Source organism: Aristolochia californica, unplaced genomic scaffold (assembly GCF_029961685.1).
Source record: "Aristolochia californica isolate CCGP_79_NKW_82.1479 unplaced genomic scaffold, dmAriCali1.0.hap1 SCAF_3, whole genome shotgun sequence".
NCBI classification, from domain to species: domain Eukaryota; kingdom Viridiplantae; phylum Streptophyta; class Magnoliopsida; order Piperales; family Aristolochiaceae; genus Aristolochia; species Aristolochia californica.
In genome coordinates this window covers 38,822,883-38,841,792 of record NW_027181992.1, presented here as the reverse complement: position 1 = coordinate 38,841,792, position 18,910 = coordinate 38,822,883, and the positions used below count along the sequence as shown (strand labels likewise).

General features: G+C 43.1%; 1 protein-coding gene across 2 annotated transcripts in view; it reads right to left on the bottom strand.

Moving 5' to 3' along the window:
• LOC137958915 (protein FIP1-like) overlaps nucleotides 1-18,910 on the bottom strand; it is an 80,606-nt gene that overhangs the window by 50,973 nt on the left and 10,723 nt on the right. For both annotated transcript variants that reach the window (XM_068806123.1, XM_068806124.1), the window contains exon 4: nucleotides 4,465-4,514. In XM_068806123.1, coding sequence (XP_068662224.1) covers nucleotides 4,465-4,514 — 50 coding nt within the window. The remainder of the gene's footprint in view (nucleotides 1-4,464; nucleotides 4,515-18,910) is intronic.

The window sequence follows — 18,910 nt, the reverse complement described above, 5'->3', positions numbered from 1 at the left end:
CCCAATGCAGTAACTTTCTCGATCTCCCTTCCCCACTATCTCTCCCTCTCTTTCTCTCCCTCTCATTCTCTCTCTTCAACCCCTTAACTTTTAGGAAGACTCTTTGTAAGGCTTTTTTTTATGACAGATGATTTTATTCAAAGAACCAAAGAAAAAAGGGGGAGCTATCCCCTAACAACAAGAGATTGCAAGGAAGCTCCCTGCTTGGCCAAACTATCAACCATAAAATTTGTTGATCTCAGGATGTGAGACTAAAAACAATCAAACAAGCTGACAATTTCCATAATTTCAGAAAAAGTGTCCCAATGAGGCCACGGGAGTGTTGAGGAATGCTCACACCAGCAGATCACCACTTTAGAATCTCCCTCGATATGAATGGGCCAACTCAATGATCGCGGAAGACACGGAGCCCATTAATCAGGTCATGGAGCTCGACCGTTGTGAACTCTGCAATACCGAGAGGACCGGTGAAGGAGACAATCTGGTTCCCAAGAGAGTCACGAACCACTCAGCCAAAAGTAGCCATCAAAGTTTAATTTAAGGACACCGGCAAACGGCAGGGTCTACTCTGCAACAACTAGGGGCTTAGAAGACGTATGGAGTTGGGCAAGACAATTCCAATTGTCTCTAATGGAAGATCCCGAGAAGGGGGAGAAGGCTTCCCGAGAGTGGAGCCATGTAGCAATATTTCCTGAGATAGTTTCAACGACTCTTTCTTTGGAATTAAACTTGGCACTGAATCTCCTTTGATTTCTCTCTAACCAGAGACCCCAGGGAATGAAAGTCGAGCATGCTGAGATCATCATTCTCCCAAGACCGGAGAAGGCAATTCATGCAAGCATCCAACAAGCTACAGAAAGATCCGCAGGAAAGCAGAATTGGAGTCCAATTCGGCTAATAATCGACGTCTAAATCTCCCATGAGAAAGGACATAAGAGGAGCAGGTGGCTGACAATTTCCTTGGCGACATAGCAAAAAGGCCAAATCTTAGAACAGATTCTGATCCAAACCTTTGGAAAGATATGGTGCTATCAAAGCTCGGCATTACTTCGAATTGGTGGACTGAGGGGGGAAACAAAAGACATTATCTCCGATATGGAGATCTCTTTATCTCCTTACTGCAATTTTCTCCTCGGTAGTCCGATTCTATGTGGGAAAAGGCCAATCATATCAGATACTGAGAAGACTGGTGGTTGGGTGATATGCCTCTTCAGAACTCTTTTCCTAACCTCTTCAGAATTTCAAGATCAAGAAATATTACCATTGCTGAAGTCGCCGATAAAGGGGGAGGTACATTCAACCTTTGGAAAGATATGGTGCTATCAAACCTCGGCATTACTTTGAATTGGTGGACCAAGGAGGAAAACAAAAAACATTATCTCCGATATGGAGATCTCTTTATCTCCTTACTGCAATTTTCTCCTCGGTAGTCCGATTCTATGTGGGAAATGGCCATCATATCAGATACTGGGAAGACTGGTGGTTGGGTGATATGCCTCTTCAGAACTCTTTCCCTACCTCTTCAGAATTTCAAGATCAAGGACTATTACCATTGCTGAAGTCGCCGATAATGAGGGATGGAACATTCAACCTTTGGAAAGATATGGTGCTATCAAACCTCGGCATTACTTCGAATTGGTGGACCAAGGGGGGAAACAAAAGACATTATCTCCGATATGGAGATCTCTTTATCTCCTTACTGCAATTTTCTCCTCGGCAGTCCGATTCAATGTGGGAAATGGCCATCATATCAGATACTGGGAAGACTGGTGGTTGGGTGATATGCCTCTTCAAAACTCTTTCCCTAGCCTCTTCAGAATTTCAAGATCAAGGAATATTACCATTGCTGAAGTCGCCGATAATGGGGGATGGAACATTCAACCTTTGGAAAGATATGGTGCTATCAAACCTCGGCATTACTTCGAATTGGTGGACCAAGGGGGGAAACAAAAGACATTATCTCCGATATGGAGATCTCTTTATCTCCTTACTGCAATTTTCTCCTCGGCAGTCCGATTCTATGTGGGAAATGGCCATCATATCAGATACTAAGAAGACTGGTGGTTGGGCGATATGCCTCTTCAGAATTTCAAGAACAAGGAATATTACCATTGTTGTAGTCGCCGATAATGGAGGATGGAACATTCAACCTCATCGTGGTCTATCGGAACTTGAGAGTCTTGAAAGTCTCATGTACTTAGATCAGCCAATCCGGCTGCTAATTTGTGCGCTAAATTAGACCCCCCCCCCCCCCCCCCCCCCTCCCCCTCTCTTCAATCTCTTGTTGTGAGGGGAGGTCTCCCTTGATGTTTCTTCTTTTTCTTTGAAATAAAATTATTAAAATTTCAAAAAAAAAGGGAGCACAAGGAAAATGTCTCCTTTTTAAACCTAATAATGACTTGAGGATTGAAGTTTTCTCTGATGTTGACTATGCAGTTTCCAAGCTTGACAAAAAATCAACCACTAGATACTGTGTATTCAGGGAGGAAATCTAGTCAGCTAGAAAAGTAAAAAACAGAATGTTGTTGCTTGATCCAGTGTAGAAGCTGAATATAGAGCAATGGCCTACACCATAATTGAGCTATTGTGGGTAAAACCTTTTATCCAAGAATTAGGCCTCAATCAAAAGGATCTTATGACTATTTATTGTGATAACTGGGCAGCAATCTTCATTGCAAGCAATCCACTCTTTTATGAAAGAACAAAGCATATAGAGGTAGATTGTTGTTTCATCCGAGATGCAATAATGAGGAAAGAAGTAACTACTCCATATGTTCGGTTTAGTCATCAATTCAGCAATATCTTAACTAAAGCATTGGGAAAGCGTGAATCTCTGAACTTCTACGGCAAGCTAGGACTATTCAACGTATACTCTCCAACATGAAGGGGGGTATTGAAAAAAAAGTACCGGAGCATTTTGGTTATTTTACCTTGTAATTATTTATATTTCTTGATGTAATCTTGTTCTACTTGTCAAACTATGTCTATGGACCAAATTTCACGTAAAGAGGACTCGAAAAATAGGAGAAAATTAGTGCTTTCATTTAAAGTAAGGGCATTCTCATAAATTGTACTCAACCCTAATTATAAATAGAGGTTGGGGGACGTGCATGTCCCCCAACAAAGCTACTTTTTCAATCTCTCTTCTCCACTTTCTCTCCCTCTCATTCTCTCTCTTCAAGAAAATTAGTGCTTTCATTTAAAGTTAGGGCATTCACATAAATTGTACTCAACCCTGATTATAAATAGAGGTTGGGGGACGTGCATGTCCCCCAACACAGCTACTTTCTCAATCTCTCTTCTCCACTTTCTCTCCCTCTCATTCTCTCTCTTCAAGCCTCTTTCTTCTTAACTTTTTTAATACTTTTTAACCTCCTCTAATAAGTGAGAGTGACTCGGCTAGATAATTTCATGGGGGAAAGGAAATAACAAGCCACCAAGGGGGTTTAACATTGATAGAATTTTTTTTGTTTTTTTGAAATGGTACATTGCCAGAAATTAATGATCTCCTTATGCAAAACGGTGCTCATGGGAACATATTCCATGCTCAGCAAATTGAAAAGCCAATCAACTTGCAAAAAAGAGTTCACCCGTTTTTTTTTTTTTTTTTTAATGGAAGGAGGGGTCACCATTGCAACAACTAGTTGTGAATTTCAATCCTAATGATTAATTGTATTTAAGTTTGCAGTATTCTTCAGTTTACTTTTTTTCTGCTTCTATATATGACATTTTAATGCAAATAATTTTTCTTCAAAAAAAAGAGAGAGAAAGAGCAATCCATAAAATAGAAAATCTGTAAGGGGAGGGCGGTGGAGAGAGAGAGAGAGAGAAAGAGAGCTAGAAGATAAGTTCTCCAACAGCTATCGATATTTAGAGGTGCTTCACAATTAGCTCAACCTCACAAATTAAGTCATGGTTGGTGAAATGGTGATGCTGCCGGAATTTGGGTTCTCGTTATTCAACAAACAACCAACTCAAAGAGATCATTCTACTTCAACGAACTCAAATACCATCATTTTTTCCTTTTTCCTTTGAATGGAAAAGGACCACCAACTTGTTATAGCACGCTTGACTGCTAACTCTAGTGCATGTGTGTTTTCTTCAATTTTTTAAATTTTGTTTGTTGAAACATTTAAGCTGTTGCAAGTAATTGTGCTCGTCCTATTCCCTATGTAGTTTTTTAGACAGATAAGCAAATAAAGTTACTATTACCAAAATGATAAAGAAAAGGAAACGAAAGTCCAGAGTGATCCAGAAGACCTTCCTATGCTAGGAAATCAGTATAGCACATCCACCAACATCCTAGTCTTACAACATAAAAGAGAGAATGTTGCAAATCATTACAAGAGTAACACTATCAACATCCAGCAGGAATGAATTCAAGCAAAAAATACTATTTGTGGGGAAAATCAGCATAATGTTTGATTGAATATCGTATTAATGGAACAAAGCTACAAGGATTACCTGCACTCGCACTTTTTTTACTTGGTAAACAAGATACTGTTGGAACATGCCTGTAAAGATACAATTATCGCATGAGTACACCAATAAGAGGTATTTAGTATAGAAAAGCAGAGGCAATTACAATTGTAGCTGCACTATTATCATACTTATTTTTATATTTCCACACTGGAAAAAAAATTCTCTTTCTCCATTTCCTTTTCCTCTTCATCTTCCTTAATTTATTGTCATCTTTGTTAAGGTTGTAATAATGGCAGGTTAGCTTTCACTCAAAAAAATAAAAAAATAATGGCAGGTTAGCAATGTTGGGATTAACAAAGGATGAGGATAGAGTAAATCTTAATTTAAGAATATTTTGTAAGCAGTGGTTTTTAGCCTCATATGATGTTGTAGTGCCCAAGAAAAAGTCTGCTCTATAGATCTCATGATCATCTTAACATTGCTGATTTTTCCAATGTAGAAGATGCAAGGTCCAATATAGCACAAAGACTATCAGTGGCTATTGTACCTTTATTGGTGGTAAGTTTGTTCCTTTGAAAAGTAAGAGGCAAGCAGTTTAAACAGAGGGTAATGTTAAAGCTGAATATCATGCAACAGCACACACTATATGTGAATCGACATGGGTAACATAGTAAAAGAATTTGGGTTCATAGTTGACAAGCCCATGGTGATATGTTGTGATAATTAAATCGTCATATTTATTGTTAATAATCAAATTTTCAATGAGAGTTATAACAACATTGAGGTAAATTGTCATTTTCTTAGAAGGCTCTTGATGTTGAGAAGTAAACCGAATCTTACTTGGATACAATTGATAGATTCAAAGTGATAAAAAAAAATTAAAAAAAAAAGAAGAAGCCCAAGCCCAAATTGTTTAGGATATTTATTTTCTTTGATTTTTCTGTTATTTTCGTAGTAAAGATTTCTAGGCATTTTTACCCTTCATAAGTTACAACTAATAGGATCATTTTGGTCTTTTTGGACATGGTTTGTATCAAATATCAGTTTAGGGTTATAATTGAGCAATCTATCCTTAAAAAGAAGAATGCCAGAAACTGTCTTGGTTTTTCCCTAGTCTCTATTTCTGCTCTTCAGGATTTCAGAAAGGAAACACTTGATTTCTTGACTGTTAGACGCGTCAGTGGTACAACAGCAGGATTTTCTCTGTGATGGCTGTTGATCAATGTAAAAGACATGCTGGTTCACACAAGAAATGGCTCAACTGTGAGGAGCAATATTGGGAACTCTCCAAGGTCTACACATGTCCATGCAACATATGGCTAAAGTAATGACACGCTTGCAAATCAAGCATACTGAAACTATCCCTATCAGCAACGGGACTTGCAATCGAGTGTCCAAAAGGGAGCGACCAATGAACCAACAAAGCCTGCTACTCCCACCAGTCCAAAATGAATCCATTGAGGATGAAGATGACTTTGAAGAAGCATCTATATGAAGGGAACAACCTCAAATGATACATGCAAGGATGGGAAAGGCTCCAATCAAATCTTGGCCATGAATGAAACAACTTTTACATGCACAATTCCTTCCACGGAGTATGATCAGTTTCTGTTTCAGTAACACTAGAACTGCTGACAAGGCAGACGAAGTGACAAGCATATGCCATTGAGTTCTTTGGGCTCATTTTGTAATGATTTGGCCAAAACTAATTCACAAAATGCATTATATTTTTATTTTTCAAAAGACATTATCTTCAGGCAGAACTTAATAAAGCTGTTCACTTAGCTACAAAAGCTGAAACACTTCCATTGAAACCGTGGTCTTTCTCAAAAATAAAAAAAATAAAAAATAAAAAACAGAAGTTGAAACGTATTCTATAAAGTTTTCTTACAAAAGTCTAGCCGTTGGGAGGTCTTATGTGAGGATTCTTCAAGGTCTGAAAGGATATCAAAATAAGGTAAAAAAAGTTTTTAAAGAAGACCAACAAGTAAGCACAGGCTTTCAGCCTAAAATAAGCTATTCTCCCATGACATAAGCCTATTGTAAAATGAGATGAGAGATGAGATTGAAAGAAGAAAAAAGCAAGAAGAGAGAGGGAGAAGAAAAAGAGGGCTCATTGAGAGCAAACTCAATAGACAAGAAGTTGACCCCATCTCTATTTTATTTAGCCTCTTAAGATGTATTACAAAAAGACTGAATTGCCCCTCACATAGGAACGTGTACATAAGAACCAAAAAAACAGCATCTAAATAATCTGAAAATTACATACTAACTACCCCAACTCCATACTAGAAATCTGGGACCTTCAGGCTACATATTACATATTTACCACCACTATGAAATGACTAAAAGACCCTCGACTTCTATTAGTCCCCCTCAAGTTGGGGCGTGTATATCCAACAAACCCAATTAGGTACCAAAGTTATTGACGTCTTGCTTTCCAAGAAGTTTTGTAAAGACATCACTAATTTGCTCAGTGATCGTGACATATCATGTAATCAACTTGCCGCCAATCACTACATCTCTCACAAAATGAAGATCAACTTCAATATGTTTGTCCTCTCATGGAAGACAGAATTACAGGCAATGAACATAGTTGTTTCATTGTCACACTTAAACACCATAGGTTCTTCAACTGCAACTTTAAACTCCAACACAAAATGAACCCCACATGATCTCACTCATTGAGAGCCATTGATCAATACTCCTCAACCCTAGACCTTGCTACCATACTTTTTTTTGTATTTTTCCAACTAACAAGATTTCCTCCAACAAATACACAAAACCCTATACAAGATTTCCTGTCAAGTTTCAACCCAGCATTATCCGCATCAGAATATCCTTCAATCTTTCGATGATCATGAGGAGTATAAAATAGCATTTTCCCAGGAGCTCCCCTCAAATACCGTAAGATTCTCTAAGCTGCTTCAAGATGAACTTTGCATGGAGATTCCATAAACTGACTCATCTCACTAACAGGAAAAGCAATATCAGGTTTGTGACAATCGCATATATCAATTCTCCAAATAATCTTCCATACATGATCTTGTCTTTCAATAACGAGTTGTCCTCATCCCACAAGTTTTTTTTTTTTTTTTTTTTTTTTTTTGTTTATGAAAGGCGATTTTTTTTTCAAAGAAGTGTGTATATAGATAAAAAGAAAAAAGTACAATCAAACCTAGTCTGAGGGCCTACCTCCACAACAAGGCATTGGAGTGAAATGCCCGCTTTGACCTGGGTGTCTGCCAAATGATTGGTAGAGCGAGGAATGTGCTTCCAATTATAATTTAAATGAGAAAATAAATTACATATTTCCGAATACATATCCCAGTGACACCACGGGGGCTTGATGGAATTCGCACACCAGTTGATGACCACCTTTGAGTCGCCTTCAATGTAGAGAGAACCCGAGAGATGATTTGAGAAGATTTTGATTTTTTGTAATAGTCCCAAAAATTCCGTTGTTGTAGAGTCGGAGTTGCCAAGGGGGCCTGCGTAAGAGAAGAGGAGGTCGCCATTCGCATTGTGAATAACTCCATCGAAACCCGTAGGACCCGGGCATCCGAGAGCACCACAATCAAAGTTAAGCTTGAAATGGCCGAGTGGAAGCGGGGTCCATATAGCCATGATCAGGGGGCGAGAAGGCTGAGAGACACATGCAATTATCTGCCAATTTCCCCTGAAGTTGGTGTCACTAAAATTTCTAAATTCTTTTCTGTGAAGGAGCCAAATAGTTACTTGGCCGGAGATTTGCTCTATCAAAACTTCAAAAGGAGAGGACTTGAATTTGACTTTCCTCCTATTACGCTCTTTCTATAGTACCCAAATAATATGACCAAAACAACATGCTATAATCATTTTATCTAACTTTGGGAGTCCGGAATCAATAAGTGAGAAGATAGTATCTGGTAAATTTGCCGCAGCACAATATTGGAGCCCAATTTTATTTAAAAGGGAGGTCCAGACCGAATGGGCAAACTAACATGAGAAGAGAATGTGGTTGGCAGTTTTTGGGACATCTTTACAGAAAGGGCAGAGTGGGTCTTGGATGTGGGTACCCCTTCGGATTAAAGAGTCAAAGGTTAGGATTTTATTCCTACAAGTGGTCCAAATGAAAATTTTAGCACATGGCAGGGTAAGGAGGTCCCAGGCAGAGGCCGCAAGATGCTTTGGATGGGCTATGGATGTGTTGCATAGGAATTTGTAGGCATAGGCAATGAAGAAAGACCCTTTTGGGCATGGAGTCCAGATTAAAGTATCATCTAAGTTATTGGGCTTTCTGACTGGGAGGCTATCAAAGAGCTCAGAGGCAAGAATAGCTTCAGTATCAGAGAGACTCCTTTTGAGGTTTAAATTCCAATCCCCACTATCTGACCAGATGTCCGAGATCAAAGCCTCAGAGTTACCTGAAAGGCAAGAGATTGCTTCGAAGCTATTTTTGAGACAAGAATGACCAGTCCACCAATCATTCCAGAATTTTGCTGAGGTACCATTTCCAATTTAGCATTTTACTGCTTTTTTGAATTCAAGAAGAAGTCTAACAATTTTTTTCCAAATAGGTGAGAGCGAATAGAATTGTCCCCCCTCAATCCACCATCCAGAAAGCTAGTTAGCTTTTGCCGTAATGAGAGCTCTCCAAATTAAGGCAGGAAGGAGATTGAATTTCCAAATCCATTTAAGAAGGAGAGCAGAGTTTGTGGTGGTGGCATCCTGAATACCCAACCCGCCAAAGGACTTTGGTTTGCACACCTCCTCCCATTTAACAAGATGATATTTCTTTTCCCCATTTGGCCCTCCCCAAAAGAACCTTCTCTTTAGAAGCTCAATTCTGTTTCTGACTGAGGCGGAGCAACGAAACATGGATAAAAAGTAGTTGGGAATTTCGAGTAAACAGGATTTAATCAGAACTAATTTACTAACTTTTGAGAGGAATTTCCCTCTCCGGGAGGCCAAGCGCCCTTCCAAGAGCTCAATGACAGAGTGCCAAGAAGCCTTAGAAGGGAACATGGGAGTCAGGGGAAGTTCCAGATAAATTCCAGCAGACATTTCAATATTGCACCCCAGATAGCGAGCCATTGAACTAAGCAAACCTGGCTTGATGTTGTATCTCGAAATGGAGGATTTCCCCCAACTGATTTTTTGCCCTTATGAGATCTCAAATAAGCTAAGCAGGGCACATAAGTTGTGAATTTGGCTAAGGGAACCGTCACAAAAAATGATAGTGTCATCCACATATTGAAGGAGGCCAACGTCTAGAGCCAGATCAGAGGAGATAGGCCTAAGCTAACCTGACGTTTTAGCCAGTCCGACCATGGCAGCCAAGTGCTCCCCAATGAGGGTGAACAGAAAAGGGGAGAGAGGATCTCCTTGCCTGATACCCCTAGAACCTTTAAAATACCCACAAGGCTTGCCATTAACAAGAACAGAGTAAGAAGCATTTGAGATGCAACGTCTCATCCAGAATCTCTAGCGAATGGAGAAACCCATCTCACCAAAAAGGTGGTCGATCAGCTTCCAGTTGACCCTATCAAAGGCCTTCTCGAAATCTAATTTGATAACCACGCGCGGTTGGTTCGATTTTTTAAAGGAATGAAGAATTTCATAAGCTGCCATAGTCGAGTCCAAGATATTGTGGCCCGCAATAAAACGCTTTGACATGGGCTGATAACACTGGGGAGAACAGATTTAAGGCGTTTGGCGAGGATGCGTGCTAGAATTTTGTAAGAGCTTGTGGTTAGACTGATGGATCTGTAGTCTTGAGGAAGGGCTGAGTTGGATTTTTTAGGGATAAGGGCAATAAAGGAGGCACCAATGGAATTATGGGTGATTCCTACTTGATGGAAATTATTGACAAATGCATGAACATCATTTCTGATAATGTCCCAGGACTTTCGGTAGAATTCGCCATTGAAGTCGTCCGGCCCAGGAGCTCTATCCATTGGTATTCCAAGAGCCGCCTCATCAATTTCTTCTAGGGAGAATGGTCTCTCTAGCTGCGCAGCATCAAACACAGAGATATTGCTGAATTCAATCTGGTCGAGGATAGGGCGGTTGAAACACTCCTCTATATATAGATCTGTAAAAAACTTCACAAACACATTAGGAATGGAGACTCTATCCATAATCTCCTCTCCATCGATGAGAAGGGAGGATATACAGTTAGTTGTCCTACTGGCCGAGGCAATGGCATGGAAGAACTTTGTATTGCCATCCCCATCATTCTACCAGTAGAATTTGGCCTGTTGCTTCCAGTGTGTGGTTTCATTTTTTAGGATTTTAGAGAGGTCAGAATTCAAGCTATTTCTACAAATGAGCTCAGGGGGAGAGAGAGACCTTTGCTCCTCGAGTAGATCAAGCTCAGAGAGGCGGTGCCGGATGTGAGTTTTTTGCAAATGCAGCAGCAACATTGAGGTTACGAACCCAGGGCTTAATAACTAACTTGAGAGCTTTGAGCTTCAAAGGGAAAGACCGTCCAGGGTTTGGGTGATGAGATACTTCTTCCCAACATTTCTTCAGATGCGGGACAAAAGATTCAGTAAAGAACCAGGAGTTTTCAAATCTGAATGGAGAGGGTTGGGGAGTGAGTATTTATAAGGATTGGCCAGTGGTCAAAGCCAATTTTGTTGAGGACTTGACCAAAAGTATTGGGGAATAGGAGCATCCATTCATTATTAGCAAAGAAGCGATCTAATTTGGAAAGAATGGGGGGGCTTTGTCCATTGGACCAAGTAAATTTTTTCCCTGATAGCGGAATCTCAAGGAGCTCAAGACAGCTAATTAGGTCCGAGAAGGCTCTCATTGTGGAGGTGATACTTTTTGCTGGGGGGCTTTTTTCGGAGCAACGGAGGGTGGCATTGAAATCCCCAGCAAGAAGCCAAGGGACATTCCAATGTTGAACCTTCGACATTATTTCATCCCAAAAAGAGGCTCAGTCTCCATGCTGAGATGACCCGTATATAACTGCGAGGGCCCATTCAGATCCCAGAGTTCTGTCTCGGAAACGAATGCAAACGGAGAAACGGCCAAGATCGATGGAGATTGCCACAACCGAGTTTGGGTTCCAGATGACAAGAATGCCACCAACGTGGCCCACCACATCAACCACAGCTCATTCAGGGTCCGAATTAAACTAGAGACTACAGGCCACTGAATTATCAAAACACTGCAGCTTTGTTTCAGAACGAATTACAATATTTGGCTTATATTCAAAAATAGCTGCTTTGATAGAGTCTCGCTTGGAGGGCGAGCTGATTCCCTGAACGTTCCAAGATAGAACTATCATGGCCAAGAGATGTTAAGAATATCCTCATTTGAGTAGCAAAAGAGGCCATGATAGAGCTTGGAGAACTCCCAAGTTAGCTCCAACATCTTCTCCAGTCGGTGCGGGGAGACAACGCATACCGAGTGTTCCATTATATGTTGCTGCATATTTTCCACCCGCTCCCTTCGGGTGAGGATGGGATGGTTGTTGAGCCATTGGGGGCGTGGGGGAGATGGGGAGGAGGGAGGGTCCTAAGTTGTGTAGCTGGGTTCCGGAGCGGTGCTTTTTCCTTTGTTACGGTATTTCTTTCTGGAGTATGTTTGGGATCGGGGTGGCTTTCTCTGTTTGGGAGTGCGCCTGGAGTAGGTGATGGGGGAAGAAGAAGTGGCGACTCCATGCCTTGTAGATTCACGAGCAGAGGTCGTTGGGGTCCATGGAGGAACGATGGCATAAGGATTGTGGTAGGAAGGTGATGAGCTATTTGGGGAGGAGGTGTGAGCTCTGTGAGGGGGGGGGAGGGGGGAGATTGGTGAATCTCGGGGAAGGTTACCATAATTGGCTTTAGGGGGTGAGGGGCTCAAGGTTTCAGGGTTGAGGGGACATAATGTCAGTGGGGGGCTATCTCGGGAGGTGTGTGTGTGTGTAGAGGGGGGGGGGGGGGGGGGGGGGGGGGGGGGGGGGGGGGGGGTGTGGAAGGGCCGTATTTTTGTGTACAGAGAGGAGCAGTGAGGTTGTCAAAGTGATGAATGATTATCCAGGTGGATTGGTGGGAGACTGAAGGTGACTTTAGAAGAGAGAGGGTCAGTCGACGGTAAGGTGTGGTGGCATGGGGTTGGAATCGACATGGGACAGGGTGAGTTTGAGTTGTTGGCTCGGGGCTCCAAGAGATGCTGAGTAGATAGGATATCGGGGATGGAATGGTATGTGTCAATGGGAAAAGAGGTGGATGTAGAGGGAGATGAAGGATGACGTGATGTTTGGTTGAACGAGGAGGGGCAACGTGGCGAGCAAGCAAATGATGTGGTCAGATGGGCACGGCGCTCCAGGTAACATAAATAGGGAATGGGTTGGTTCAGATGAGGGGGGTTTGAAAATTGATCTCCAGCGCCAGGTGACAAGCTCATAGGGTGGTTTCGGGAGGTGGTGAGGTGATGTGGGGTGAAATCTTATTGGGGGTGGTGAGTGGTGGTGAGGTGATGGTTTGGGTGAGATTTTGGATTTTAGGGTTTTCAAAATTTGAAATTTTCTTTGAGAAGGTTCCTTGGGTAGATACCGAGGTTTCCTTTTGCTGAGTTGGGCTAGCTATCTCAGACCTTGACTCGGGGCAAGCATGACTCCAATTTAACTCAGTACTCAACGAGTCAAGAATACATTGAGCCAGACTCAGCTCAGAAGCTCGCGAGTCGAAGGTCATGGAGGGTAGGCAGCTCATCTCATCAAATTCCAGAATGATCTAGGCTAAGAAATTGCCAGGAAAAAGCTCAATGAGTTCGAATCTACTTACCAGGGATTTTGGCTTGATGAAGAATTTTTCCCATAGCAAATCTAATGGTTTCTCATCAGCCCAAGCAAGCTTGCCAAAGATATTTGCCAGGCTATCCAGCGTGTACCAACATTGGAGTTCCGCTGGGATGCCGTGAGCAGTTACCCATTGACCAACCAAATTGAGGTCGGAGTCCCAATGATTCATACACATAATTGGGGATTCAACCTCATTTTTGAGTCGAAGCAATGCCTCTCTATCCTCCTGCGACCTGAAGGCCAAGAGCCAGTGCTTGTCCTGGATGTACGTGATATCCACTGGCCAACGCAGATATGCATTTTTCCTAATCCAATCTCTGATTTGCGTTGCTGAGTTATGGTCAGGGTGGACTGTGATGATTGCGGCCGTCGATAACCGCTTCCTTCCTTCCCTCAGGGCTTGATCTGGTAGAAACAGTGAGATGTGATTCTCGTGGTCGTTGAATTTCGAGGGAGGTAGAGGCGGGAGTATGACATTTGCCTCTGGGTGTTTCAATGAACCTGGGAGTTGGGGAGGAGACGAGGTTATTCCTCGAGGGAAAGGGGTGGATGGATTGTTTGCGGGTTTTTTCTGGAGAGGATAGGTGGGTGGTGGGGGTCAATTTTTTTCTGAGGGGCAATGTTGGGGGGAGATAAGCCGACCTTTTCCTGGTGAGGGGTGTTGAAATTATTTCATGCGGCTGGTTTCTGGGAGAGTTGGGCAATCGAAAGTTGGAACTTCTTCCATCCCAAACCAGAGTTGGGGCTTTGCGGAAGGAATACCATACCCATGATTGTATTCCCGTGCCTCTAAGTAATGGAGCATTCGAGCTTTCCTCCATGGAACGGAGTATGGATCTGGAATTTCAGTTCCCTCGTGAAGAGTGACCTGCCAAAACTTCTTCCTGGCTTGCCTCCCCAAACCTTTTCCAGAATAAAGTTGAAGACTTCCACAACTTAGATAGGGATGGAGATGAAGGACTGCTTCACTCCTAATCAGGAAGTGATTCAGATATAGGATCCATTTTTCTCTTTCGATTTCTGGAGGGAGATGGATCCGTTGCCATTTTGTTAGTGGAGCTCGGACGGATCCTCTACCCTTATCCTCCTTCTTGATGTACGATTGACGACAGTTTGCCACTCTGTGTCGTCCATTGGGATCTTCGAACTGGATGTCTCAGCTATAGGTTCGGTTCCCTTTCATTGTTGTTGCTTGTTGGAATGGCTTGTCTTTAATATGCATGTTGCGCCTTCGCTAACAGACCAATCTTTTGGCGCAATGGTTAGTAACATGGTATCAGAGCAGGTGGTCTCGAGTTCGAGTCCCGCTCCCCCCGTTTGTTTCATCCCCGCATAGGTGGGACTTTGTCTTTGGCCATACCCGTATAGGGATTGTGCATTTGCATTTGTACATGGGTGTTCCCCGTGCGGGGGAGTGTTGGAATGGCTTGTCTTTAATATGCATGTTGCGCCTTCGCTAACAGACCGGTCTTTTGGTGCAATGGTTAGTAACATTGTTGCTTCTGCGACTGGTTGGTTTCCGCCAGATGATCTGAACTATGTTTTCCTTGGGGAGGTGGGCTCAGGGATGCCTATCGTGGTGGGAGGGGAGTGTCGGGGGGGTCCCAAGAGGGGGTCCGGGGTTTTTCCACTCCGCTCTGCCATGGTTACTCACCACAAATTCTGCCTTCTTACTTCTTGGTTCCTTCTCTTGGAATCAAGATTTTTTTTCTTTTAAATGATGCTGATTTTTATTAAGACAAAAGCTCAAAAGAGCAAATTACAAAGGAGGGAATCATTCCCATACAATGAGAGATTGTTGGGAAATTCCGAATTTAGCCAATTTATCAGTCAGAGAGTTGGCTGATCTAGGAATGAGATTCCAATTACAATGCAAAGAAGATATAATGTCAGCAATACTATTAGTGATGGGCCAGTGGTGGCGCCAAGGGGGAAAGTTATCTTTGGAACACCAACTAATAACCGTCTTCGAGTCGCCTTCAATGATTAACTTGCCATGGAGACGATCTCTGAAGATTTGGAGGCCAAACAGCAGAGCACTAACTTCAGCAGTATTAGAATCGGCAATGCCCACCAAACCCGCATAAGAAAGAATGGGGTCTCCATTGTGACCTCTGAATATACCACCTGCTCCTGCTGGACCAGGACATCCAATAGCAATACCATCAAAATTCAACTTAATGCAATCACTGGGGGGAGGATCCTAGATAACCATTCTAGGGGTTCTGCTAGGGCCAGACATGTGAGCGATCAAATTCCAATTTTCCCGAAGAGAACCCCTGAAAGAGTGGCAAAAACCTTCTTTGTATGAAGCCAACTCGAGATGAGGCCGACGGCATGAGAAGCCGTGTTGTCTAGGGTACTAGCTTTGGAGTTGAATCTTCGGTTGTTCCGCTCGAGCCAAATGCACCATGGAACATGAGCAAGACAGGCTAAAAGAATTAACTTGCCCAGCCGAGGAAGGAGAATCCCTCGAACCGTCTCAAAGGTGCCAAAGAGGTCCTGATGTAGCCCCAATTGGAGTCCGATTTTCCGAAATATCTTCATCCAAACTTGCCACGAAAATCCACAGTGTAAGAGGACATGCTGGACTGTCTCTTCACACTCACCGCAGAGGGGACAAGAGAGATCGGGGGCAGTGAAGCCTCTTCTGTGAAGGTTGTCTGAAGTAAGAATCTGTTCTCTGATAGCTGACCACACGAAGAACTTTATTTTGCTTGGCGCTGAGAGTTTCCAAACCAGATTTGCCTTGTGCTCATGAGGACTATAGTCTTACTTTCTGATATGAGAGTAAGCCGAAGTGACAGTGAATCGACCATTATTACTGGGCTTCCAAATCATCTTATCAATTGAGTGCTCTCGAAGAATAGTACTGCAGAGTATAGTAAGGAGAGAACAAAAAGCCAACGATTCCTCATCATTTAATCCCCAACGAAACTGAAGACTCCACGAGTGATCACTCCGTGAATTGGCCACAGAGCAAGAGAGGTTGTTTGCCACCCTATGCAGCCCCAAAAAGTCCTCTGAGAGAAATCGGGGGGCACACCATTCATCCGACTAGAAGAAAAGGGTCCTTCCGTTGCCCGTGTGAAATGCGGTAGCATCTCTAAATACTGGAAGGAGCTTGAAAACTGATTTCCATATCGGGGATAGGAGGCGAGCAGTGCCACCCTCTCTCCACCATGCACCCGAAAACTGAAGGTAGAATTTTACCATATTCTTCCATAAATTGTTGTGCTTGTTGTTAAAATTCCAAATCCATTTGAGCATAAAAGTTTTGTTCATTTCTTTTGTAGGCCGGATGCCCAAACCTCCCCTATTATGGGGCATGCAAATATCCTTCCAATTGAACAGATGGTATCTAAAGGTATCTTCTGAACCCCTCCACAGAAATCGTCGACGGATGGCATCAATTTTGGAGCAAACGAAGGCTAGACAGTGCATGAATAATAACAGATAATTTGGAAGCCACGCCAGACAAGACTTGACGAGAGTGAGACGCCCCGCTGTTGATAAGAGTTTACCCCTTCAAGTGGCTAGCCTCTTTTCAAATTTCTCAATGAGGGGGGACCATAGAGAAGCCGAAGGCCGAGAATCAAAAAGTGGGAGGCCAAGATACGTAGCTGGCATATTTCCCACAGAGCATCCTAGATAGTCCGCCATATTCCGAAGTTCAGCTGGATCAATATGATAGCCAAGGAGAGTGGTTTTTTCCCAGTTTATGCTCTGACCAGAAGCCAATTCAAATAATCCCAGCACGGCACATAATTTTCTGATTTGATCCATAGTACCAACCCCGAAGCAAATAGTATCATCTGCAAACTGGAGAATCGGAATATCGATAAGTTGTGCAATCCGTCGTGGGTAGGAGCCATCCCATGTTCTTGGCCGAGTAGATCAAGGAGGATAGGTATTCTGCCACCACATTGAAGAGCAGGAGGGAGAGGGGGTCTCCCTGTCTGATTCCTCTGGTTCCCTTAAAATACCCGCAAGTTGTGCCATTGAGAAGGACGGAGTAGCTTGCAGAGGAGATGCAGCTTTGTATCCAAAAGCGTCATTTTTCTCCGAATCCCATCTTCCCCAGGAGGGTATCCAGAAACTTCCAGTTAACTCTGTCAAATTCCTTTTCGAAGTCAAGCTCGAGGATGAATCTGGGGAGCTTTCGGACCTTGAAATGACGACTAAGTTCATGATGCCATGGCTGAATCAAGAATGTTTCTTCCCTTAATAAAGCACTCTGACCATGGTGAATGGCAATAGGGAGGATTGCCCTAAGACGACTAGCAAGGAGGCGCGCAATCACCTTATATGCACTGGTAGTGAGACTAATCGGCCGAAAGTCGGATGGGAGTTCAGCCCCCTCTTTTTTAGGGATGAGGGAGATGAAGAGGCTCTGATACTCCTATATCTGATGCCATGCTGATAAAAGGAGCGGGCCATGCTGGAAATGTCTCCTCTGATAAAGGGCCAACAACGACGATAAAATTCCCCGTTGAATCCATCTGGGCCAGGAGCACGATCCAAAGGAAGACCAAGGGTTGCAATTTCAACTTCCCACGTAGAGAAGGGGAGCTCGATGAGACTGGCTACAGCTGATGGAATAACCTGAAGGTTAACCCTTTGGAAGAAGGGCCGAAGTGGTTGGTGATCCGAGTATAAATCTACAAAAAAATTCACCAGTGAGTCAGAAATAAGGGCTCGGTCCGAGGTGGCCTCACCATTGACGCTGAGCGTGGCAATGCGGTTGGCACTTCTTCGTGCAAAGGCAACTGCATGGAAGAATTTTGTATTAGCATCCCCATCGGAGAACCATTTCAATCTTGCACGTTGCTTCCAGTGCACTAACTCGCTATGGGCGAAGGACTGCAATTGCCCTTGAAGGGCGTACCTCTGAGAGACTTCCGAAGAAGAGAGACCTTTGACTTCCTCCTCCGAGTCGAGAACGGCTATCTGAGCAAGGGCATCGATTCTCGCAATTGAGGAGGAGGTCTTCTTTTCAGAAGCCCAAGACCTCAATAGCGGCTTTAGCATCTTAAGCTTGATTGGGAAGGCCCACCCTCTCGGTCCTGCAACGGTCATATTCTCCCAAAAGGATTGGAGAGATAGATCAAATTGGAATCAAGATTATTAAGAGAGAGAACAAAGAGAAACAAACACAAATAACAGGGATTGCAAGGAGGCTCTCTGCTTGGCCAAAACATCAGCCATGGAATTAGCTGATCTCGGGATGTGAGACCAAAAACAATCAAAAAAGCTGACAATTTCCATAATTTCAAAAAAAGTGTCCCAGTGATGCCATGGAGGCGCTGAGGATTGCTCACACCAACCAATCACCACCTCAGAATCTCCCTCGATGTGAATGGGGCAACGCAATGATCATGAAAAACTCAGAGCCCATTGAAGAGGTCGTAGAGCTCAGCCATCATGGAGTCCACAATACCGAGAGGACCAGCAAAGGAGACGATCTAATTGCCCATAGAGTCATGAACAACTCCGTTGAAACTAGTCTTCCTAGGGTTGCCGAGAGAGAAGCCATCAAAGTTCAACTTAAGGACACCAGCCATTGGCGGGGTCCACTCAATTACAATAAGGGGCTTTGAACACGTAAGGAGCTAGGCAAGGCAACGCCAATTGTCATCTCTAATGGAGGATCCAGTGAAGGGGGAGAAGGCTTTCTTAGTGAGAAGCCAAGTAGAAATATTCTTC